Source organism: Nansenia antarctica (genome assembly GCF_963989245.1).
Source record: "Nansenia antarctica genome assembly, chromosome: 4".
In the NCBI taxonomy this organism is placed as follows: domain Eukaryota; kingdom Metazoa; phylum Chordata; class Actinopteri; order Argentiniformes; family Microstomatidae; genus Nansenia; species Nansenia antarctica.
This window is the reverse complement of record NC_137689.1, coordinates 61,189,098-61,215,490: the sequence shown is the minus strand read 5'-3', so window position 1 is coordinate 61,215,490 and position 26,393 is coordinate 61,189,098. Positions and strand designations below refer to the sequence as shown.

The 26,393-nt window shown below is 43.4% G+C and overlaps 1 protein-coding gene across 1 annotated transcript; it reads right to left on the bottom strand.

The window, feature by feature from the left end:
- Window positions 1-6,574: 6,574 nt before the first annotated feature.
- crb2a (crumbs cell polarity complex component 2a) lies at window positions 6,575-25,199 on the bottom strand (the record flags this gene model as incomplete). The annotated part of the gene is made up of 13 exons (XM_080528457.1): window positions 6,575-6,796; window positions 7,057-7,183; window positions 7,449-7,565; window positions 7,822-8,692; window positions 8,858-9,023; window positions 9,494-10,071; window positions 10,165-11,130; window positions 11,264-11,377; window positions 11,508-11,678; window positions 12,455-12,594; window positions 12,803-12,998; window positions 15,053-15,745; window positions 25,133-25,199. The coding sequence occupies 13 exons, from the start codon at window positions 25,197-25,199 to the stop codon at window positions 6,575-6,577; spliced, it is 4,428 nt and encodes a 1,475-aa protein (XP_080384583.1).
- Window positions 25,200-26,393: the final 1,194 nt, after the last annotated feature.

The following is a 26,393-nucleotide window of genomic DNA, read 5'->3' as shown; positions in this document are numbered from 1 at the left end:
TGTAAAGAGCAATGCATTACAACTCACTCACACTGTATCAAGACAGTAGTCAGTTACACAGTATTATTGAATCACTGAACTTTCAGTTCAACAGATGTTGCCTTACCGTCAAGGAAACTTTTGGTCCATATCAACTGTGTTGCAAGTCCTTGTGTCATGTATTGATGTATATGGTGTCCAATATCCTTCTCCCAACCCCATCCTCCTTCTCAAAGAATGCTTCCTTTAAAAATGTGATCATCTTCTTTTTTTTTTCGAGCACTTTTGAGTTTGGTGTTATTTTGTTGTTTTGCTGCCTTTTCTGTTTATTTTCCTCATTTGTGTATCTCACGATTAAAGTGCACTCTTATAAAATCACACTGACTAGTTGCCGTTGATACACTTCTTACAGCCCTGGTCTAACAACTTAAATCCCTTTTAAGCATTGGATGTTGTCCACTCTACTCATTTTGAATTGGTTTATTTTATTGTACTGTGCTATCTGTCTATTGTAATGTCTCTCTCAATTCCTCTTTTTCTTTTCACTTTCCATCTGTGTGTCATGTTTCCATGTTTTCTACTACTGTTATTAAGATAATGGTCATTGAGAGCCAAATTCAGATTTTCTTGCCTTCTACACACTTCTACATGCTCACTTTCCAAAAGTCTTTACACAGTTGCACAAAGCACACAGTTGGGCACAATAGTCTGGGGTGACATTAGAATTAGTACTGGAGATCGCGTTACAATTTGGAGCATAAACCACCGATCTGCATGCGTAAGTGAGTGAAGGAAATGGGAATATACCCCTAAAGAGGGTTAAAGGGATAGTTTACCCAAAAACATCATCATTTCTTAATCTAAGAGAGCTGTCAATGTCTAGTGTGCATGAGTTAATTTATATAAATATAATTTCGTTTTTAAATAGAATGGGACATTGATCGTCAGGCTATTATATTTGTTTAGGCTGCATTAGGCTTCACCTGACTCGCCAACAAACTAGCCAGTAACGTGCCTAAATGACTGTCGCCCTGTTGCTCTCACCCTTAGTGAGCAAATGCTTTGAAAGGCTCAAGCTCCTGATCTGCAAAATGCTGCCACCCACCCTAGACCCCACCAATTTGCCTACAGATCGACAGACCGATCGACAGACGACGCCATTGTCACACCACTCCACTCAACCCTCACCCGCCTTGACAAGAGAAACTCCTATGTGAGGATGCTGTTTGTAGACTCGACACCAGACTCCCCTCCAGATACGACAGCAAGCTCAGGGACCTCAGCTCAGGCTCAAGTAGTGAAGATGGGCTCTAAGACCTCCGCCTCTCTCACCATCAGCACAGGAGCCCCCCAGGGCTGTGTACTAAACCCCCTCCTCTACCCACTGGACCACAGCGTGGCCACTCACAGCTCCAACACAGGGATCAAGTTCGCAGACGACACAACAGTGATTGGCCTGATCACCAATGGCGACGACAGAAGTGAGGTCGACCGACTGGCTCAGTACAGCCAGGTCAATAACCTCACTCTCAACGCCAACAAGACCAAGGAGGTGGTGGTGAACTTCAGGAAGAAGAGGCAGGCACAAGGCTCCCATCACCATCAACAGGTCTGCTGTGGAGAGAGTAAACAGCATCCAGTTCCTGGGGGTTCACATCACTAACGACCTCACCTGGGATGAACACACCAACCAGGTAGTGAAAAAAGCACAATGTCGCCTCTTCCATCTCAGGGGGCTGAAAAGTTTGGCTTAGGGCCTAAGATCCTAGGGGCCTTCTTCAGAGGCACAACTGAGAACATCCTGATGGGATGCATCACTGCCTGGTATGGGAACTGCTCTGCCCAAAACCGCAAAGCGCTGCATCGGGTAGTGCGGACAGCTGAGAAGATCAGTGGATGTGAGCTTCCCTCCATCCACGACACCTACAAGGACCAGGGTGTCAGAACTGCCCTCAGGATTATTAGGGACCACCCCAATCAGAAACTGTTCAAGCTTTGCCGTCTGGGAAATGGTAACGAAGCCACGGGGCTAAAACCCAAGCAATCAGGCTCCTGGAGAAATACACTGGAAGAATACAAAAGACTGCCACCCCCTAACCAACCCCACACACTACAAAAATGTACATATTAGACTTTTATAACTACTGTACACTACTGGATTACTTGTAGACCATTGGACTAATTTACTACTGTACTGTATTGTATTATATTTCATTTCATATCATCGTACTCATCGTAAATGCACAGCATTTTTGCACTATTGAAGGCACTTTTTACGTTACTTATTATTATTGTGTTTTTTGTATCTGAATGCTGCAATGTCAGTGTTGGGGAATCAAAACCAAAGATGTTTTCTCCTGTGTACAGTAAGATGTAATAAAAGCGATTCTGATTCTGATATATCATTTGTTCACTACCTTAATAATATACGTTGTGCTTTTCACTTTATAGTCTCTATTATAGTATTTCATATTAGCCTATATAGCCTTATCTGAATTGAGACTATTGAGTGTACCCTACATGGGCGAAATTGTATGGGGAGACAGGGGGACACGTCCCCTTCAATGTTCATAGATGGACAATTTGTCGCCCCCAATAATTGATGCTTGTGAAATGCGGGCATTATCTTAGTGTACATGCGTGTTGCTCCTATTTCAAAGTCCGGTCTGCAGTTGTTATATGCATTTAAACTGATCTCTCTTGAAATCCATGTCATGTTTTACTGTTTACATGGCCAGCACGCTTACACGTTACTGTAACATAGATAGAAGCTAGTATTTGCTTTCGCAAACAATAGCAGCATTTAAATAGTTTAGTTTATGTTCAACTGGAAAAGGTAGCGATCACAGAATGTCGTGTTTTGACTCTGCTGGGAGTTCGAGTTAAATGCCTTTTAAAAAGCCTGAATAAAAGTCTGAAACTTTTTTTTTCTGAATAAAAGTCAGATTTTTATTTTTTCAGAATAATATCGAGCAACTTCAGAAATGTTATTTTTCAGACTTTTATTCAGAAATTTTATTTTTCGGACTTTTATTCTGAAATTTTATTTTTCAGACTTTTATTCTGAAATATATATATTTGTACTTTTATTCAGAAAAAAAAATCTGACTTTTATTCTGAAATTTTATTTTTCTGACTTTTATTCTGAAATTTTATTTTTCTGACTTTTATTCTGAAATTCTATTTTCCTGACTTTTATTCTGAAATTTTACCTATTTTAACAATTTAGGCTAATCTTTAGCTAAATGGTTCACATGGTTTTATACGTTGGAAAATCACCAACATGTATGACATACATTTTTCGACCTGGATAAATTAGCTTTGACATTAGTCATTTATACCTGACATGTAGAAAATTGACGTTGACAAGGAAAAAACAGTTTTGGGTGAAAAAAACATCTAACTATTATAAACATCATGTTCTTCTCTCCATCACAGCCAAATCGAAATGATGGGTGTTTCCTGAATTTATGGTCATAATGACAACAAATGGGTACAGTTGCATAGATACAGGGGGTGGGTCGACTTACCCCACTCTCCCCTACATCTTTTATCCCGGATTACTGGTCACTGCAGAGTTACAATACTGAAATCTGAAGTTCACTGAAACTAAAAATGTCCTGGGGGGCACCTCAGGCACCTCAATTAATGCATCACCACCAATGTTCAAACGAAACCTACGCCACTGGTTACCCCTCAAAGGCCCATTCTGAGCCAGGAAAAACCCTGGTCTGGGCATCATTTCTGCCACAATAACTGACTAACTTGTCTTAATTGAGGATGTTACTGCTGACAGCAGCAGCACAATGTATTCTGAAGTATACAGAAATATCTTGACTGCTCGAGAACAAGCACGTTTTTGACCGGCCAAGTCAATGACTTGACTATGGCCGCATCTGCATGCAGACCAGTGACTAAAAGTATGTACTATACATTAATCATACTACGTACCATAGACCAAACTGTTTAGTGCAGTTAGCAAGACCTTTCATCTAGCCTGTCTGTTGTCCTGTTCCTTTTAAAAGGACTGAAATTAGAATTTGCTTTGTAGTGAATTCACACTATATGGAAAGATGAATTTTTGTATGTCAACTAAACCTGGTGTTTTAAAAAATACTACATTTTGGTTAGTTTTGCATGCTGCATATCTTTCTAATCTGGAATACGCAAATAGGCTACTAAATACTGTAGGTTATGGTAGTATAGCTCAGACATGGCTGTCCTCTCTCCTTGCATCTCTTTGGTGTGGTGTGCAAGATGTGGAGATATGCCTCTTCTTAAGGCCTTGTGAGAAAGAGCTCAGCATCTTAAACTGATCAGCCATCAGAACACATGTATTATAATACCTACTACTAGAAATGTAAAGCTCTTTCTTCAATTCCAGCTGTCAAGGAGTTGCAACATGCAATTCACCTCACCTTACAACTGTTGATTGTGAATAACTGAGAAAAAAGGTTCACATAATTTCCGTCTTACGTTGGCAACATGGATAACCCATCCCCAATAGAAATGTGTTAGCTCTGCTTTTTTTAAATGTGTTTTATTATAAGAATGTCCGTTTTTACAGTACAAAAAAGAACATGTGATCATGTTTCCTTTACAGCCTAGTCTTTATTGCATATTTTAAATTCCATTGCTTCTGAAGTGAGATGTGTGGCGAGAATTTGAATGAATATGTCTTACGTTTTACATTTTAGACATTTAGCAGAAGCCCTCATCCAAAGCGACAACAAGTGCATTTGTCTAAATAAGTGAATCATCTATACATCAGTCATCATAAAAAAACTAATCTATGCTAGGACCAGGGGTCATTGGCAGTCACAATGCTAGAAGAAGGAAGAATTATTAGAATTTATTTACAGTAGAGAAACTGTACATGGGGGTAGTGGGGATGAAGAGGTCTTTAGGAGGGACAGTCAAGATGTCTGAAACGTCCAGCGCGACTGAGGGTATAACAGTTTAACTACAGTACAATTATTTACAACATTCCTGTGTGAACAAAGAAATACCTAAAATAAGTTCAGATTTTCCTCTGCAGTTAAAAGACGTAAAATAAAAACACAGCAGTATTTTCTTATGTTATGGTACATATATATTGCTTAATATTTCATTTCTGTTGCGAGATTTGATGGAATGTATTATCCAATTCTTTTTCTAGCCCCTTACAACCAGTGCCTGTAAATGGGTACAAACAAGAGTTTTCCACTGATAAGGGATTCATTAGCCAAACATTAGATAAACATACAGTCTCTTCGGCTTAAGCGCAGATAAGTACAGCACCAGTTTGTTTTAGCCTCGTAAAAAAGTTGGTAGCCCCTTTTTTTCCTGTTGAAATACAAGATTGTCTTATTCTTAGTTTGTAAACCGAAAGTGGGTGGAAACTCCCTTTGTGTGTGTCCTAAATACTGTAATTCAACATTGTACTAAAACACAAAATAAAATACATTTTAATTAACAAAAATATACACATATTAGAAATAAAGTAGCTATACAAACTTGGGAGGGTTTGGGGAGTTGTTAAGTAACTCATGTGGACATGGTGTGAACATCCTCATAATTCTTATTTATGTATTACTTAATATATTCTCCATCTCCACATTAGACCTTTTTTTAAATCTAAGAGCGTACCAGTGTGGGCTCTTGCCTTGAGTTTTTTAATTGTTTCTTCAGTGCCTTGATTGATGCTGTAACACCACAGCTATAGTCCAGACCACTTCAAGCCTTATCCGGCCAACTGGAGACGTTTAGTGGGTGACTGGTCAATTAAAAACCTTTAAACACCTGATTTTGGCACAGAACTTGCACCAAATTAGTTTTGGCTGCTCACCGCAGCCAAAGTGCCAAGTACTCAGCAGTTTTTGTACCAGTGTATGGTAGTATGCAGCCATACAGTACTCCCATATCAGGTAGTGCATCATGGATTAGAATGTCGCTGTAGGTATTTAGAGTCAAATAAGTGAGTGTGGCTGCTGGTGTCCTAACAGGTGATTAAAAACGCCCAAAGTAAAACCAAACATGACCACGGTTACAATATATTGTACTGGTGCAAAAGGGGTGGAGGAAGTGGGCACAACACAACTGGGTAACAAAAGCTGTCCACTAATGCCACAATGTGAAGATGTACATAAACGCCTTGCTTTTCTACCCCAGTTGATTGTATTATGAGGGCCAGTGTTACACTGGAGCTCCACCGTCTGACCATGATCTGTGGGCTCCCTCAAACATCGAATTATCACTCCTCCATCACCCCACCGCCTGCTACATCAAAACACACACACACACACACACACACACACACACACACACACACACACACACACACACACACAAGCACACAAGCTCTTGAACAATAACTCAGGCCAACAAATAACAAAATGAATGGCACCACTGGGCCAGTAAAATGTTCCCATCAGCAGGGGTTGTTAGCTCATGTCCACTCTCACTGCTAGACCACACTATGGTTGTCTCTGCCATTTCTTGTGCACCTGCCCGCGGTGCTTTCAGATCAGCTTATATGTCCGTTGGCAGTAAACAACCAAACAACCCACAATTTTCCGGCACAAGTTCTCAGAATCTCAGCTCAGCTCAGATCAGATCAGATGAGACGCTCCTCGGGTGGGACCTTGAGCATGCTGTCCATCTCCAGGCGTGCCCCGGCCACCTCCTGGGAGCTCGGGCTGTAGGCGCCCTCTGACTGACGCTTCTTCCTGGCAGTCATTACCATGAAAGTCAGGCCGATGACGACTAGCAGCACGCAGCAGCAGGCCAGGGGAATGGCCACCACCAACCAGGGCACCCTCTCTTTCTGGGCCTGCTTCTGCATGGGGTGAACAACAAAGAGCAGGAGGGACAACATTAGCACAAGTGGGGTGGAGGGGAGTGGATGGTAGCCACTAGGGAGGTGGGTGTAATGGGATAGGGTCCATTGTGTGTTCTTCTTTCTTTGTGTATATGACTGATAGTGGCTTCTTGATGAAACCACAATGGCTACTGACACCATGACTGCCCTCCCTTTCATTGTAGGTTACAAGGAACAAGCAGGTGAAGGTGAAGAATGGAGAACGCTAGAGAACGTACACTTGTGTCACAGGCTGCACCACTGTAGCCAGGAGGGCACACACACAGGAAGCTGTTGAGGCGATCAAAACAGGAGCCACCGTTCCGGCAAGGGTTGGACCCGCACTCATCCACCTCCACCTCACACCTGGGGGGGTTATAACACATGATGCACAATAAGGCACATTACAGTACAGGAATGTGAAATACCGTTTACACTGTATATGGGCTCTCTAGAAGCCATCACTTCATGTACTAGACTAGAACACAGACGAACATACTACTGAAGTAATTCAACAGATAATGATAAATGACAGATTTACCAAACCCAGAGAAGAGTGAATGTCAGTGAAGTGAGTCGCATGGAGCCTATAAGACAGGGATGTAAGTTGATATCTTCTGAGTATGCTTACCTGTCCCCTGAGAAACCTGGCAGACAGGTGCAGTTGGCCCCCCACAACCCATCCTGGCAGAAGCCCTCGTTGGCACACTGAACATCCTCAATGCACTGCAGTGGGGGAAAGTCCCACCTATGGGCAAGGTACAGAATTACATCCCCACCATGATACTGACCTAAAATCGTTTTAATTTCGTATCCATTTGATTGTGTAATAAGTGTTTGAGTGTTGTGTTGACTATCTTCAAATGATTCTTTTAGAAATACAACAAATACAATGATACTGTAGGCCAACTTGTATGTATTTGTTTGATAAGAGAATTGGATATTCAATATGACAGTGATCACAATGATTGGTTGGTTGATTAGTAGGGGAGGAGAGTACTTACTGGCAGAGTGGGCCACTGAAGTCATGGGAGCACACACAGGTGAAGTGGTTGACCCCATCTATGCAGGTGCCCCCATTGTCACAGCTGTGCATCTCACACTCATCCAGGTCCTGATCACAGAGAAGACCCGTGTACCCTGACTGGCACTCACAATCAAATCCTGCCAATGCATCCCTACAGGTGCCATGTACACACGGCCCGGACACGCAGTCATCTGTATCCACCTCACAGTGCTCTCCCTCCCAGCCCGGGGTGCAGAGGCAAGCAAACAGATTAAAGATGTCCTTGCATGTCGCACCGTTCTGGCAGGGATCCAAATGGCACACAGGGTAACTTGTGCACCCCGTATGAATCTCCTCGTCCCCCAACCTATGGAAGCGGGCGGGCTGCGGCGGGTCATGATCGTCCACAAAGGGGAGATAGACGCCCCCTACCCTCACCGCGCCCAGGCAGCCTGTGAAGCTCTCGGCCAGAGCCACCACGGCCCCCTTCTCATTGAGGAAGTGAATGCTGCCCGCCAGCTCCGGGTTGCTGCTGGCATCCATGATCCCGTCCACAGTGATGACCCAGTGGGATGCCCCACTCTCCGGCTCGGCCATGGAGATTCTTACACGGTGCCAGCCACCGTCAGCAACCCGGCGCACCCCAGAGAAGGTCAGCACCTCGACACTGTTGCCACCGTGAATCTCCACACGGACAGATGAGTCCAGCAGCCCTACTAGCAGCAGCTCAGCCCCATGGGAGGCGCGCAGCAGCACAGCGTTCTCTGAGCGGGTACGCAGCTCCATGTACAGACTGGTGATTGGGTAGGCCAGGGAACCCTCGGTGCTGTACTGCACTGGGTTGTTCTCGAAGGTTGCATTGACTACACCTGAGGGATAGAGTTAGATTTCAGACCCAAAATAAACACAATAACCTTGTATTGTTTCTATTCTTGACTGCACTATTAATTTTGAAGAAGACTGCAAATGCACATCCTACATCAGACTTGTGTGACTTCCTTTACTTTTTATTTTATTTTACTTCAACTACTCACATTCATATCCATCAGATAGGTCCACACAGCGGCCCCCCATGACACACGGGTCACTGACACACCACACGCGTGTGTCACATGTCTTCCCAGTGAAACTCTCAGGACACAAACACACAAAGTCGTTCCACGTAATGGTGCACTCCCCTCCATTCTGACATGGCTCCACCTTAGGACCCGGACAACATTTAATCAGTTAGATCCAGTCAGATCACCAGTGAGTGTGGGTGGAAAATGTCACTATTGTCCACTATTTATTTTGAACCTGAATATTAATGTAGTTAACATGCTTACATCCTTACCCTTTCCATGTAACTCACACATTTCCCTTTGTTGTGTATAAGCCATAAACATGGATACTGTGTCAATATTATACTTATATTAATATATATATTTATATATATATATTAATATTATACTATATTGATATTGCTGCCTCACACTTTTTATTCTTACATTTATTTAGATCGTATTGCTTTATTGTGTTATTGTATTTCTTTTTTAAACTTTTGCTTCTTTAATATTGCACTGTTGAGAGGTAGCTTGCAAGTGAACATTTCATTGCACTGTTTACACACTACTGTATCCTGTGTATATGATGAATAAACTATCTATGACAGCTACACATACTTGTCATACCTTGCAGGTGTCATCACTGATACATCCAGGCTCTACATTCTCCGCATCACTGGGGAAGTACACTTCTGCCTCTGAGCTGTTGAGCGTACTGTTCCATGCGTCCACATCCAGATGCACCCTGTCCAGGCGCAGGTCCTGCAGGCAGCCCTTGAAGTGTCCTCCCCAGGCCTCTGCGTCTCCTTCCCCTGGGAGACCTCCTACATAGGCCAAGTTCCCACTGTGTACCTCCACCTCAGGGATCTCTCCTATACCATAGCGCAGACCTGAATGCTCAAAGAACACACGCCCATGCTGGACCTCCACCACCAGCAGTTGTTTCTCTCCCGTTGTCACAAATATGGGTGCCGTCAGGGGGGCACTTTCGGAGAGAGAGCTGACTAGCACCCTCCCCATTCTCAGGTACACGCTGAAATAAGCCGGGGAGGTCTCCTCTGGTCGCCTCAGCTGGAAGAGCAGGCCGTCAGGTTTCACAGAGCGCAGGAAGAAGGAGACGCTGAAGTCGGTGCCGTGGCTTTCGCCAATGTCGTAGGCGCTGTAGCTCACCGTATCCTCGTGGCTGTACATCCACGAAGAGAATTCTGTCAGAGCAGAGGGTAGGGTTGTTATCACAGACAAACACAATGGGAGGGACTTGAAGAAGAATAAACAGCAGCACAGCACACCATGCTTACCTTCAAAGCAGCTGTGGCCGTGATATGGGCGGTCGCAGTCGCAGCGGAAGCTGGTCCACAGGTCCACACAGTGGCCGTGGTTGGAGCAGGGGTCGGGCTCACACCACTCCGTCTTGCTACATCCCAGCTCCATGTCATGAGCCTGGTCCCCCAGGAGGTTCTGAGGCAGGACGGGCTTGAAGTCGATCAGCAGGTCTTCCATACACCCAACGAACCCAGTACCGCTCACTGTGTGCTCCAGGAACTCCTCGGGGACACCACCCACGTAGACATGAGTAAACGCTTCGGAGGGATGGAAATGTGGACCATCAGGACCGCCATCCTCCACCTTGCACCCCTCTCTGTCACAACCAGGCCCTTTCAGAATTAAAACCAGAGACTCCTCGCCCACTGACACATCAGCATCTCGCCAATCTCCATCGCTGACCAGCCCGGAGAACGCTACCTCCAGCTCTGCGTCCTCCGAGGTGGCCTTGACACGAAGACCACCTGCGACTATCTCCAGCAGGAGGTGGCAGTCCGCATCCCCCCTGTAGAAGAGCACCATGTCCTGCAGGGTGGTCCGGAAGCGCAGCCGGACTCCAGGCCTCTGGTGGTGGTGGTGGTGGTTGTCAGCCTCCCTGCGCCTCCGCTCTTCCAAAGTAACCTCGATGAGGACAAACCCGGGGCTTGAGAACGAGAAAGTGGTGGGAGTAGAGCAGAGTTCATCATAGAAGCCATGAGGGCAGACACAGGTGTGGACATGCTCGTCCACTTCCAGCCAAGGCAGGCAGGTGGCACCATTTTGGCACTCGTGGCCCACACAGCCCAGGAGCTGGATGTCACAGAGGGGGCCGCCCCAGGGCAGTTGGTCAAGCTCGGCATCAGGGCAATGGCAGATGTAGTCGGCCACGCCATCCTCGCACCAAGCTCCATTCTGACAAGGCTGGCTCTCACATTCATCGATGTTCACTTCACAAATATCACCTGGAAATGGTGTGGTTGGTGTTGGGTATGATAAGATCAAGCTTAATGTTAAACTTAACATATATATTATGCTGTATTGTAATGCAGTATTGCTTTGCTGCAAAAAAACACAGAGAATCTTTGATGGCCTCACCTGTAAATCCATCTGGGCAGATACAGGAGTATCCATTGACCTGGTCCTCACAGGTTCCCCCATTCTGACATGGCTCGGACTCACACTCGTCAATGTTTACGGAACAGTTCTCTCCTGATGTGGAAGATAGAAACAGCACAAACAACATAATTAGTCCTCTACAATTACACAACAATGTCAAAGATTATAGTGTGTAGATTGACCATGAAGTAATATAGGGATTGTGGGTCTTATTTGGGCTCACCTGCAAAGCCAGACTGACATTGGCACAGATATCCAGCAGCATCCGCGAAGCTGAACTCCCAGTCCATCTCCCAGTGGGTCGTGTCTGAGCGCTCAAAACACTCTCCCTCATTCTCACAAGGCTCCTCAGCACACTCATCAATATCAACCTCGCAGTTTTCCCCCTCGTAACCTAAAGGACCAAAGAATAGTTAACCAGCCCTGTGTGATACTTTGTATTGTACATGTTGCTTGTAAATGATACAATATGTGACACGGTCTGGTGAGAATGTCCGCATGTGGGCAATTCTCAAGTCGTGCAAATGACCAAAAAGCTTCTTTCTTTTTTTTATGTGTTTTCTTTCTTTTTTTTCATATTACGAAAGTTTAAGTGTTCAAGAGCCCACTTAATATAACAAACAACAGTTTTAGTATCACTAAATACTTTGTGAATTGGATTCACTGTATTGTCTGCCATCCTGCTTTGTGGCTACTGGGTTAGTGATACATGGGTTGTAAACAAACCTACGTTTTAGGACGTGTTCAAAAGCAAGGACTGTGTGATCATCTAATTATGTGTAGTTATGTGTTTCTAGCATGTGAATGTTCTATCAGCATGTTATGATGTGCTAAACATGCAGTTAGATGTTCATATCGATGTTATTCTTAGCTGCTAGCTAAGAGATGGTAGCAAACTTGTCGGTTTGGATTCTGAGTGATTTTCTCCAGTATTTGCTTTGAGGTGTACCAAGATTCAAATAAGCGTATATTCTTCAACTATTTTCAGATGTATGACACATCATTTGAAAGCTTACAATCAGCACTTTCATAATCGACCTTGCCCTACATGGGGACTTTTTCGCCAGACCCTGTTACATATTATTAACCTACAGAAATATGTTATATGCTAGTAATCATATATTAGTTGACCCTCCTGTTACCAATACTTTGTACATCTTTTGCATTTACCAGGCGAGCAGAGGCAGGTGTACACTTTGACCCCCTCCAGACAGGTGGCGCCATGTTGACACGGATCAGACGCACATTCAGGGATGTCCTCCTCGCAGTGGTCCCCCAGGAACCCAGTGTCACTGCAGTCACACTCATAGCTGCAGGAAATAAACAAGTGGTATTTGGCGTAAAGAAGTTTACCAATGCAAAACCAAGGATTTACAACATTCTTACGGGTTAATGGATGCTTGATATAAATAACAATCAATGCCTGTGAGGAGAGCAGTCAGAGTAGACAAGTAATTTAAGGACAAGAACTGTCTCTGGTAATGTAAGACGATAAATAAAATCCATGTGCTGCCCTACCTGTCTACCAAGTCATGGCATGTGGCTCCGTTCTGGCAGGGCTCGCTGACACACTCGTCAATGTCGACCTCGCAGTCTGAGCCCTCGAACCCTGGTGGACATTCACAGGTGTACATACCCACAAGATCAAGGCAGGTGGCTCCGTTGTGGCAGGGGTTGGACTCACACTCATCTATTTCCACTTCACAGTTCACTCCTGACGCCCGTTAATGAAAGACAGAGAGGATGAGTGGGAGGGTTTGTAAGAGAAAGAGGGGGAGGATAGGTGAGAAAGAGGGAGAGAATGAAGGAGACAAAGTGAGAAAATTAGGGATTGAGAGAGTGAGGATTAGGGATAGAGTGAGGAGAGACATAGTACCTCAGAGTAGGAGAGTTCCGTAGATTTGAGAGGGGGTGTATTATCTGCTACAGACTCAAAAATATTTAAAACCCAGCTCTTCTTCACTTAATTTTGAGTTGTATGCCTCTCTTAAATTGGTGGTAAGATGTTAAGCTGTTATAAACATACATACAGTGCCCTGCATAAGTAATGGGACAGTGAAGCATTTTGTCTCTCTCTACACTCCAAAGGTTGCTAACAATTACTGTGAGGTTAAAGTAGAGATTCTCAGCTTTTATGTTATGGTATTTGTGTACATAATTGGTTTCAGAAAATGCTTTTATGAATATTCCCCCTATATCAGGGTACTGAAAAGTAATGGGATAATTGGCTTGGAAGTCAGGTGTGTTCCATCACATCATTTGTGTGCAGGCATAAGGGACCTATGAATGTCTAGTATTTATTCTAGGCTTTGCGTTTGCCTTTGGAGTGCTATTTGTGTCTGCCAACATGAAGACAAAGCGGTGTCAATGAAAGTTAAGGAAGCCTTTATTAGGTTGTAAAATCCCCCCAAAAAACAATTGAAACAGCCAAACGTAGACTTGCCATAATCAGGCCACAACATGGAACAACGTTATGAAAAAGAAAAAATAGCATTGGTGACTTCAGCCATCTCAAACGGGCTGGTAGGCCAAGGGAGACTTCTGCAGTGAATGGCCGAAGAGTGCTCACTAAGAAAACCCCAAACAACTGTCCCACTGATCAGGAACACTCTCTGGGAGGTAATGTAATGTGGTGTCAGAGACTACCATCTGCAGGATATATCATCAGCTTTTATCCTCAAAAAGGTTGGTCAGGATGGTTTAGCTATGTTTCTGATTTCTTTCTTGGTCTGGTTTCTTTTTTCTAATTATTAAGCCTAATAAAACCTCATAGTAATTGTTTGATTTAAAATCCAAACCTTTGGAGTATAGAACCAAATGAATAAGAAATGCTTAACTGTCCCATTACTTACACAGGGCACTATACAGTTGAAGTCAACTATACCGTTTACATACACCGTAGCCAAATACATTAAACTCACAATTGTATTATTATTATTATTTTTAAGTAGATGTCCTAACCGACTTGCCAAAACGTGTAACTAGTTTGTGATGAGATCTGTGGAGTGGCTAATTTTTTGTATGTAAACTTCCAACTTCAATACTGTATAATTATTAATGTTGTTTTAATGTTAAATGTGATTGTAGAGTAGTCAAGATAACCCCAGTAGATGCCTCAGACAGTCCCAACTACCCAGTATTTACTTGAGAATCTCCACTAGCACTGATATACTGACAAAGGAATGCATTACTGCTGACCCCAAACCCCCCCGTCCCCCCGTCCCCCATTGGAGATAACATGAAGCCTCCTTGACACAAAGCAGACCTGCTGACACAAAAAGGGAGTGGAAGAAAAGGGGGAGAGTACAACTGGAGTAGTGTTTTTTCTCACACCACAGGAGACTTATCCAGCAGGGGTTGAGTTGATGATAAGGCCGCTTTTATCAAACATCATACTCTGCACTTAACATACTCATCATGCTCTATTAATCAGGAACAAACAAACACTTAAGAATGAAGAAATTCTGGCATGTTAAGTTTCACAGTGAGAAAACTGTTTTTTGCCAACTAAATGCAAATGTATCACTTTCAAGGGCACCAAATAATCTGTCTAACACAGTTGGTATTCAAACAATTGTTTTAAGGATGGATGTGGATTTGCATCAATATCCAATAATAAATAGCTCTGAGGTGTCTAAGTTAGGGTTCTGTATTGGTAATAACACATATTCATATTCATTATGATTGAAATTGTGAATTCCAACACTGCAATTCATAAAATTCATGTTATGAATTGGGAATGAGCGAGGATTGGACAGGATACATTACCTGTGAATCCTACGAGGCACTCACACTCATACCGGTCCTTCTCATTGATGCAGGTGGCGTTATTCTCGCAGGGGCGTGAGGCACACTCGTTGATGTCAATCTCGCAGTTGTAACCCTGGAAACCTGGCACGCAGAAGCAGTGGTACGCGGCCAATGCATCCAAACAGATGGCTCCGTTCTGACAGGGGTGAGACGAACACTCGTCCACATCCTCTTCGCAGTGCTCGCCTTCATAACCTGGAATGCACAGGCACTCGAAGCCCTCCGGTAACAGTTTACATGTCCCATTATTCAGGCACGGGTCGTCAATACAGTCGGTCACTTCAGTCTGGCAGTCCTCTCCTCCGAAACCTGCTGGACACCGGCAGAAGTAACCATTGAGCTGGTCAATGCACTCAGTCTGGGGTTCAGAGCACGGGTTGCTGTGGCACTCATTCAATTCCTCAGTGCAGTTATCGCCGGTGAAACCGTCTGGGCAGACACAGTTGTATATTGTTCTGCCCAGAGTGCTAGTGCATTCATCACAGGGAGCAAAGGAGCAGGCATCATACAGCTCATCACAGTCTTTGCCCATGTAGCGGATCTCTTCCCGGGAGCAGAGGCAGGCATAGTCATCCATGGTGTCCACACAGGTGGCGCCATTGTGGCAAGGCCCAGACAAGCACTTGTCAGAGGTGGCTGAGCAGAATATCCCTAGGGAAAATAGGAAAGAAAATCTTATTAGAATGTTGGTTCAAGGGGATGTCCAGTAATGCATTGGAGATCAAGGTTTGGCTGATTTTGGGCACAAAAAGGACGCAAGTCGAAACACAGCCTTATTGGCAATTTGTATCAGCAGTAACTGGTGAAAATACTACAGTGTTAAAGAGCTATCTTGCCTAGAGTATCGGTAATAGAGGCGTGTTCATGAGAAAGTGAAGTGCTATCAGATGCAAAGTTCTGGCCTTGAAAATAGCACTAATATTTCAGACACTGCCCATTGCAACACTGCCAGCACTCCTCGACCGTGTTTGTGCGAAGACCCTTCATCTGTTACTGTATTACACCTTCATAACACAGTCAAAAGATGTGCCAATTTCAACCCTCCTTTGGTTAGGGTAACATAACATTTCCACAACACAACATGAACACAGAGATTAAGATATTGTCAAGTAAAAAGTGGGTTATCTCTTAAATCATGACTGAGTGCTATGAAGGGTGTCATTTCACTATCAATACAGCATTACAGTATAAGGATGTGACATCAAATGAAATTAAGAAATTGTGAAAATTTGAATTTATGTGCTAATCTATATTCTGTGTAATTTCTGCAAGAAGTTGTTGCCATTGGTGTAACAACAAAAGAAAGAAACCTCACTTATACTAGTTCTGCCAGGACCTCTAACACAAATGTAATGGGCTGGGGTTTCCCATCACAGATTATGCCTGGTCTCGGACTAAATAACATTGAGTGGCAATGAAATGAACAACCCTCAAATGTGCCATCTTGTGAACCATTACCAAAGTAAGTTCACATCGTGTTAATCCTGGTATGTGTATTCACTCTGACACTAAATCTTCCTCTTTTAATTTGAAAGAACAAATCGTGTTGGAGAGAGTCCTGGAGAGACTCTTTTCACAGCATTCAACAGCCTGGTGTTTAATCCCCAACTAGAAACCCTCCCTACACATACACTCACAAAACTCCTTCCCATTAGCATGGTTGTAATGGTCTATTTTACTGGTCATTGACAAACAGTTAACAATGGCCGTCTGCAGTGACTCCATCGCTAGTCTTTCCTGTCACCCCAGAGAAACAAGGACCACCCCCAGGGTGCATAAATACCACAGAAGCTAAAACAAAGAGAATACGTAAGAAAGACAGCGAGTCACAGCGACAGGACTCTCACTGAGCAAGGAGACAAGAGTGCCAACTGGCTAGTGGAATATCGTTTGTTTAGTCACTGTTGTGTTAAAACTGAAACAAACACCCCAGACACTTTTCAGTGAGGCCAGTGCTTGTCGTTGGGCAAAAAGGCACGGAAGGAGGTTCCAGTGAGAGGTGTCTTCCAGGGAGATTCCAGTCATGAACTCTTGATAGAAAGGCAGATAAGATACAGATGTTTGGTCTGTATAAGTGTCCACTCGACAGGTGAGGTTTATAGTGCAAATAGCTACAGGCTGCACTTGCTACTCCTGGTTTTTGGCCTTGCTAAGCCTGATCCATTACCTCTCAGGAGATTTGTCAGGGATTTTTGACATATATTCTATTTCTGCTTTATGTTTATTACTACAAAGTACAGTATGTTATCAGGTACATGTCATTGTTACAAGGCTTTTTTTTTACTGATAATTAAATTATTTCATAAGGAGCCCTTTATTAATTTAATCACTATAAAATTCCAAATAATGTCAGTACTTCACATAGATAGAGGGGGGTGAAACAACACTGAATGTATTGTGTTCAACCCCTCTCCAGAACCTGTGGTGAAAGCTTTAGGGACCCTCAGTATAGATGAAACTGAATAGAACTGAATGCTTTCAGGGAGGGGGGTGGGATTTTCTGTCCATCAGATGTCTGCCCACACTAGCCAATCGCATAAGCCCTGTGTAGAATCAGTCCACATTCCACAGATTGGGCTAACCCCAAACCACCACCCCCTCCCCGGCCTCACCCCCCCCCCCCCCCCCCCCCCCCCCCCCCGCACTTTGATCAGTGTTCTGTTACCAAATTCTCGTTCAAGCGGAAGATATTAACGATGAAGGGAGTAGGGGAGGGAGGGGGTTTGGGTCAGAGAGAAAGGAATGCGAGAGAGAGACACTGCAGAGAGAGAGAGATTTTCCTTACTCTTCACCTCGCAAAATGTCAAGACTAGGTTTTTATTTGAGACAGGGACATATACATTGGACTTGATTGCACAAGATTTTGGTCATTCATTGTATAGCTTTGTCTGACAGATTGCCTCAGATGTAAGCTTTTAACACCCCTGGACCTGGAGCTGTCATCTGATGGGGGCAGCTACAGTAAGATATCACAGAGCGAGCGCCATAGACACACAAAGAATAGCTGTTCTTGACCACAGGCCACAGTGGCGTGGACATTGACTACACATACCGTGTGTGATCTTAACGATGCCAACCATGACAAAGGACAATCACCACCTCAATCCATGACCTTCTGAACGAAACGTAGGTGTTTAGAGAACACCCACGGAGCAAGGACACACTCGTGATTAGGCAAACAAAAGAGAGGAGGGGGATTTGCAGTCTTTTAGAAGTAAATTAAAAGCTGTTCATTAGTGCCAGTCAGTTCCACTCCAATTTAATTACTTTGGATGTATAAAAAATAAGGTAAGTGCAGCCATTCAGAACCATATGGAGCAGGTGAACAGCAGGTTTGCCACTGAACAAGTGGCAGTGGCAAAGTTATTATGGAATGTGCCCACCATGCTTCAGACTCATACTCTTAAAACAAACCACCATCAGCTTCACCAAATGTGTACTAATCAGTCTTCTGGTATAGAGGATAGTCCTTGCCCTTATGGTATGAATGAAGCTATGAATTATCCTAGTGATTGCAGAAGGAATTTTACTGGACTGTACCAGTTGATATTAACTTCAGTTAGTTACCTAAAAGCGGGATAAGTATGTTTGTCTTGGCTTGACAAAACAATGGAGGCTAATCTGAAATGCTGTTGTTTCATATGACTGAGATTTAAGGCTGTACTGCAGGTTATAGTTAAAACTTGCAAGGGTTCTTTACCCTCATCAGGAATTTATTATCCATGTTTAATCAAATACAAACCTTAAATAAAAAGTTTAATGTTATTGTGAGAGTAAATATATTCCTGAATTGCAAGGCATTTAATCAAGGTTAGAGTATTACTTTCAGGGAAAGAGAAATCCATTTAGCAGCTTGCCAGCTAGCTCAACGTCACAACAGCCGGAGCTTACGCCTTGATCTGAAGCAGAGATTCTACAAAAGTAGATGGCTCAGCACGCTTACTTAGGTAGTGTGGTGAATGCACACACAGTCCAAAAGCCACAGGGTACTTCCTGAGATCTCTCCACGTGCTATTGTGTTTTCATTCACTCTGCTGTCTCAGACTCACTCACGCACCTGCCACCGGGAACCCTTGGATACCAGAAAGTAGCCAGAAGTAATAATTATTCTCTCACCCTGCCCCTGAGTCCAGGAAAGGGACTGATACACACATGACTGAACTCTCCTGTCCCCCTCCTGGCCATCTGCCCTCCAAAGCCTACGGGGGTCGAGCAAAGTGACGTTGCTATAGTGACCCAGAAAGTTATGCAGGGGGCTTAGGAAGGGCCAGTGACCTTCCATGACCCCCGTCTTTTCCACAACCTCTCCTGTCCTGAGTGAAGGATGCTGGGATTAATGCTGAGGTGGAGCTGGGGCGTAAGGGTTAGCTAAGTAAAACTAAAGCCGAGCACGCTAGACACTAGAGGATAAGCAAAATCGAACTAGTTAGTCAAGCCAAATTGTACTGAATTGGTCATCAATATGGTACGTACCCACGTACACATGGCAACACTCCATGGCAGTAGGATTCAATCACTGGCCGATTTGCTGACCACGGCATATAGCCTCCCATTTAGTCAGAGCACCACTCACATTTGCTGAATTTTTTGTGATAATTATATGATAATCAATCTGCTTCACCCAATTCTGCCCTGCTTTGGCTCTGTCATGGGGGTATACTCCGTTGGATCTCCAGAAGGCACATTGTCACCAATTCAGGGATGTTCCATCTTTCAAAAAAAATCCTGGTTTGGCCCTGACCTTGGTTGTAGTTGATTGAACTGTTTTTGGCTACATATATTTTGCTTCCTTAGCTTGTGTTTGTATCTACTGTAGCTAGCAGCTAAGAAAGAACATCGCTATGAACATTTAAAAACATCTAACTGCATGTTTAGCATATTACAACATGCTGATAGAACATCAACATGCTAAAAACACATAAACACATAAACACATAAATACACATAAATACCACAGAAGCTAATACCACACATAAATAGATCACACAGTCTTGCATGGCAGCTTGCCGCCATTGGTGCCATTGGTGTGTGAATGGGTGAATGAGAGGCCATTGTAAAGCGCTTTGGAATAAGGCGCTATATAAGTCAGTCCATTTACCATTTACCAGTATTTATTTTTGAAAACATCCTAAAACGTAAGTTTGTTTACACACCATATCACGATACAGTGAATCCAATTCACAAAGTATTTAGTGATCCTAATGCAAATGTTTGGCACGATTAGGAAACGTAACATATGCACATTTTAAAAATGTCAGTGTGGCCAGTAGGCAAAACTACATGCTGGACCTTTATGGGTTTAGAAACGTTCATAGGCTTATGTTCCATTATGTCCAAAAATGCAGACAAATTCACAGCTCTCTCTTTTGAATTAATTGATTGATAACCATTCCTGTCCTCCTCTGTGTTATAGAAGTAGCCTTGAGAACCGATGGTTCTTGAGCCTATTGACGCTGGTATGTCGCAGGGTCTTACCCCGAATCCAACCCTTAATGCTGAGTGCCAAGCAGGGAGGCATCGGGTACCATTTTTATAGTCTTTGGTATGACCTGGGTGGGGATCGAACTCACAACCTCACGCTATAAAACAGATTTTCCTCCTCAGTGTCCGGGCAAAGTTTATACGAAGTGGCCATATTGTTTATCGCAACAGGAACCAGGTATTTTATCAGCCTTTTACAGAGCTACGCCAAGCTGGAAAATGCAATGAGAAAAGAATTGAAAGTCATATGGAGGTATCCTCTTTTTCCTTTACCTCCTCTTGTGTAAAGCAGGTCTCTGACCCTGAGAGAGATTCTTCTGTAATCTCTCTGGGCTGCTTTGGACCAATCCACTTGCTCCTCTCTAAGCTCCTGATAGCAGGATACCTGCCCAGATTATCACAGGGAGACATTCTGTCGTTTGTCACTCATACATGTTCACACACACACACACACGCACACACACACGTATGCACAAACACAAATATACTCATTGGTAGGCAAATACACAAATATCCACACTACTCACACGTACACATGCCATACAAATATATATATTAATGTACAGCGCCATGCGTAAATAATGGTTCAGTTAAGCAAAAAAACTAAAATCAAACAATTACTATGAGGTTAAAGTATAGATTAGTTTTTTTTTATGTGTGTTTAAATGTGTGTTTCTTTATGTTTTCCTTTTTTTGCATAGTACGAAAGTGTTGAAGAGCCCACTCGATATAACAAACAACAGTTTTAGGATCACTAAAAAGGTGTAATTTGTTAATTGGAATCACTGTATCGTCTGCCGTAGGCTACTGGGTAAGTGATACATGGCTTGTGAACACTGACGTTTTAGGATGTGTTAATGTCCAGTTTCGGATGAACTAATTTATACTGTGCACTGACTCATACAGATTATAAATGACTCGTCTCTGACTCATGAGGTCATGTTTACTCTATACAGAGCACCAACTGAGACAGCTGATCCTGAGTTACAGTTGCAGCTCTCTTTCACACACACACACACACACACACACACACACACACACACACACACACACACAGACACACACACACAAGCCCTTCTGGGGGCAGCTAGGCACGACGGCCATCTCCCACACCTGTCTTATCTCCACTCAGTGGCTATGATGGACTGCAGGGGTCCCAACCTCTCCGCTCAACACCCCTCTCCATCTATCTCTCTCTCTCCCATACACATGTGTGTGTGTGCACTCACTCACACACACACACACACACACACACACACACACACACACACACACAGCATCCCCTCCCCATTTCAGTTTCTTAGGTCAACAACCCCTCACCACACAAGCACACATGCATGCATCCATACATCCATACACACTCACTTATTAACTCAGTCTCCCTATTCCAGGAGGACCAATCATCACTAAGAAATTGCCCCTTTGTGATGTCATCACCTTTTCTCCTCTTTGCTCCCTATCTGCCAAGCTATGCCTTTTATCTGCTGTGACCTGGCCATGTGTGCGGAATGCCAGTCACTCTGAACATGTGGGCAGGGGGACAGAATAGCACCCAATGTTTGGGGGTCCAAGATAACTTTTACCGGCTCAGAGTGTGTAGTGATGTAGAGGCTTGGCTGTCAATAAGTGTAGACACCAGGCCTATCTTCAGGGGTTATACATTCACTTAGGGATATTTATTTTTTACTTTTTAGATGTAGTCTTCATTCAGTTTTCATTGTAGTCTTAATTTAATCTAGTTTGTCTTCATTCCTCTCCTATTTTACATTTCAGTTTAGACCAGACTATATGAACTTCAGAAGTGACTGCAGCGTGGTCGTAAAATGTTTGGAGGGTCCGTGGTGAAGTAACTTGATGGAGACTGTTGATCAAAACGTTTTTTTGTTGTATAACATAGCTTTAACAAAAGATTATGGGTCCGTTTTACAGACAAGGCTTAAGACTAATCCTAGAGTATCATCGATGGAGATTTTTGAAAGTGTGATTTAGGCCAGGACTAGACTTAAGCCTTGTCTGTGAAATCAGCCCTTAATGTATTTGGGAGCAGCAAACAGTTACATTATTTTCACAATCCAGATTGCATCATAATGGGATGTGAGGTAAGGACTGTTATATGATGGAAGTGTCTCTCTTTCTGGGGTGTTGAGCTCACTGTAGAGTCTGTGGGTTAGAAAGATGGGGCTCCTTTTCAGTGATGCCTGAGTTGGAGCACACTCAGTTGCACTGGATGGGCCACATCTAGTTCCAGAAGTTAGTTTCCCCTGTCCTTTCTTCTTACTCTCCCATCCTATCATCTCACCTCACCTCCTCTCTTCTAAAAAAAGACTGCCATACATCTAAAGGCCTGTCTAGGCAACTGGAAAGGCTTCCACTGACATCTGATAGGACCCCTTTGTTTTCACAAGCTAGAGGTCAGTGTGGGGGAAGGGGGTCAAAGGGCGCGAGGGAGAGCACATGAGGTGATTTCGGACCACTCTCCTTTTTGTCTGGAACTATAAGTCCAACTCCACCAGCCACCTCACCTAGGCTCCCAATCTTTCTTCTCAGCTTGTTCGGAAAGCCTGGCGAAGGTCGAGGCAGAAAGTGGTTCAAGAGGGATGGAGACCTGTAACACTCCCAACCAGTCAATAGGCAGTTCTAAACAGCCAATACTTTTCACTGGTCCAACAAATTAATTGCAAATCTAGGAAAAATAAAAACACTTCAGCAATGTCCATTTTTATCTTGCTAGTAATGTTAGCTAATTTGATTAGCTGACACTGACTAATTAGCTTTTTTCAAGAGTAACAAAAAGGGGCGGAGGTTGTTGTTCTCGAATCATCACTTCTGCTGAAAGCCAATACAAATTTGACCTCTCACAGCCAACGCATCGGCTAATCACAATTTCTCCAGACCTCCAAAAGAGGCGTGAGAATAACATATTGCTATGCAAGATTACCAGCCACCCAATCCCAATTGAACCCAGATTCCTGGTGGGGGTATCAAAGATTGAATGGTATTGTTAATTTAAGGAGAGATATAAGCTGGGAACCTGTTTGTTTTCACTTGGCCTCTCTTTCCTTCCAACAAACTCATCTGAGCGGGAAGCCCCGGGGAATGGAGAGATAGGCATCTGTCTGTGCGCAAGTGGCCATGGCTAATCAGCAAACAAAACCTCCAGGGGTCTCACACGCTGAGTGGTGGGTGCAGTGCGGCCTACGGCTACTAGCAAGCTATGTTGCGAAGTGCTGATCGCTAACTCAGTGCTCAGCAATTAACTTTTCTTGAGATTATGTCACCTCATATTGTCTCCATTAATTCACATGGTCTGAATGGAGTTTCCTATCAGTGATCTCACTGTTGGCTGCGCTGTCTGTGCATGCATGCATGATTTGATTTGGACCTCTGCCTCCGCTTCTGAACTGTGGACTGGTGAGCTGTGTTGTTATTGATGAGGAGGAGCTAGAAGTCTGTTTTCCTTCAGTGAAAGAATGATTTTTAAAGACAATTTCAGCATTTGTCCTCAATGAAAAAGATATCTGAAATAATTCTAGATTTCTTGGTTTTGGCCCATAATCCCAATCCTCTCAACCTTTTTGTGTGTTTATTATACCAGTGTTTCCATTGATTTTAATGAGCACTACATAGGATATTCAACCATCTCCAAAAGTTGTTTAAAGTGATTAAGCCTCAAATGCTAATCATTCTTTGGAGGCCCCTCCGATAATGCCCTGGAAATTAGTCCAGGCTCCGTCGCCATGGTTATGAGCAACAATGGACACTCACCCCCTACTCTGTTTGTTTGAGACTTTCTCAGATGGGAGTGGATTGAAGGGAGGGGGGAAAATAGCCCCCCAAAAAGCCAAGCCCCTCCATGTGAATCACTCCTGTACCACTCACCAAGCAGCATCTCTGAAAACACAGAGGCGGGGGGGAATTCTTGAGACCACTTGTTTTAAAAGAGCTACTGGCATCAGTGAGAACCAAACAAAAGATGGAATACTTGGGAACAATTATTTTAAAGAGTTATAGTTATGTTTACATGCAACGGAATACCAGAGTGAGCCAAGAACATTGAGACACATTTGAGATAACTAAGGAACACATTGTTGGTAGTGTGCGGGAAATTAAGTTTTGTGTTCAAGACATGTTCACTGACTTATCTCTAAAAAGGACAAACAGGCAAAGGACAGTTCAAGATAGAATATTCCAAAACCTGCAGGAAAAATGTGTTCAAATTACAAATGTGATTTTCATAAGGAAATTTGTCAATTGAACCATACATTTGCACACCTTTTTCTGATCTTACAATTATTTCTGAAGTGTATGTGTGTGTTTACTCCTATAAATCTTTCCACTCAATGTGTTGCTTTCGCAGGAAAGGTATAACAAGCTTCCCACAAAGAACTTGCAAGTGGCCGCACTTGTCCCTCTCTGGGAGCTTACTCTCAGTCATTTCTAAGACTTTTCCATCACATTCAAAATCTGGTCCAATGGAAATAACGTACACCCAAATATCACTTTGCACTACAACGCATAAAAAAAAAAAGGAGTGATTATCAGTCGCAATTGACTTACCCCATTTGAACATCATCATTGTCAGCAACACCGTTTTGAGATTTAAATGAACTTTACCAAACTCCATGGTGAAGTAAGTGACCCAGGACTTATTTGTCCAAGAGGAATACAAAAAAAATCTTCTCTTCAAAAGGCCCGTCTTGGCATCATGGAGTTAGCAAGTCCCTCAGTTTTCTCCCCTGTGCTGTGCAGCTGGCATGCTACAGACACTCCATGCTTAGTCACTAATGAGAGCAACATTAGCCTGGACAGGCAGACTGGCCCAGAGTGAGAGGGTGTAATCACCCGGCTAGAGGGAGGGCAGGAAAACAAGGGACGGATCACGTGACATGGGGTGGATTCTCAACCATTTACCCTTTCTGAGACCATCCCCTCTCTGTGGGTCATGGACTGGGTATAAACTACTGGCCAGCTTACTGGCCATAAACTCTTGTGTGGGAATATACACTTACCGAGAACTTTATTAGGAACACTATACTAATACTGGGTATACAGAGCCTCCCTTTGCTCTCAAACCAGCCTCAATTATTCATGGCATTGATTCCACAAGATGTTGGAAACAGTCCTTTAAGATTCTGGTCCATGATGACATGATTGCGTCGCACAATTCCTGCTGATTTTACAGGTGCTGATTTTACAGGTGCACTTGATTCAAGCTGTGAATCTCCAGTTCTACCACATCCCAAAGGTGTTCTATTCAGATCCGATGACTGGGAAGGAAGAACACTGAAATCGTTGTCATGTTCATGAAACCAGTTTGAGACGACTTTGGCTTTGTGACATGGTTCATTATCCTGCTGGAAGTAGCAGATTAGAAGATTAGCAGATTAGAAGATGGGTACATTGTGGCCATGAAGGGATGCACATGCACATGTCAGCAACAATACCCAAATAGGCTGTGGCATTCAAGCGATGATTAATTGATGATTAAAGTTTGCCAAGAAAAAATTCCCTACATGATTACACTACCTGAATGAATGAGAAGGTGTACATGTGTTCTTAATAAAGTGTTAGGTGAGTGTGATGGTTATGGTTAGAATAGTATATTTTATGTAGCCTACATTAAATGTGTGTATTGTGTTGGCACTGTCATCATGAAAAACGTTTAACATCTTACCATTTCATTTGAATTCAATATGAACACCTATATTGACTAGAATTTAAATGGAATATGTCCTGTGTTTTCAGTATAAAATGTGTCCATGACATGGCCTGAATGCCTTAATACTAATGCTCACTACTATCTCATTCAAAAACATTA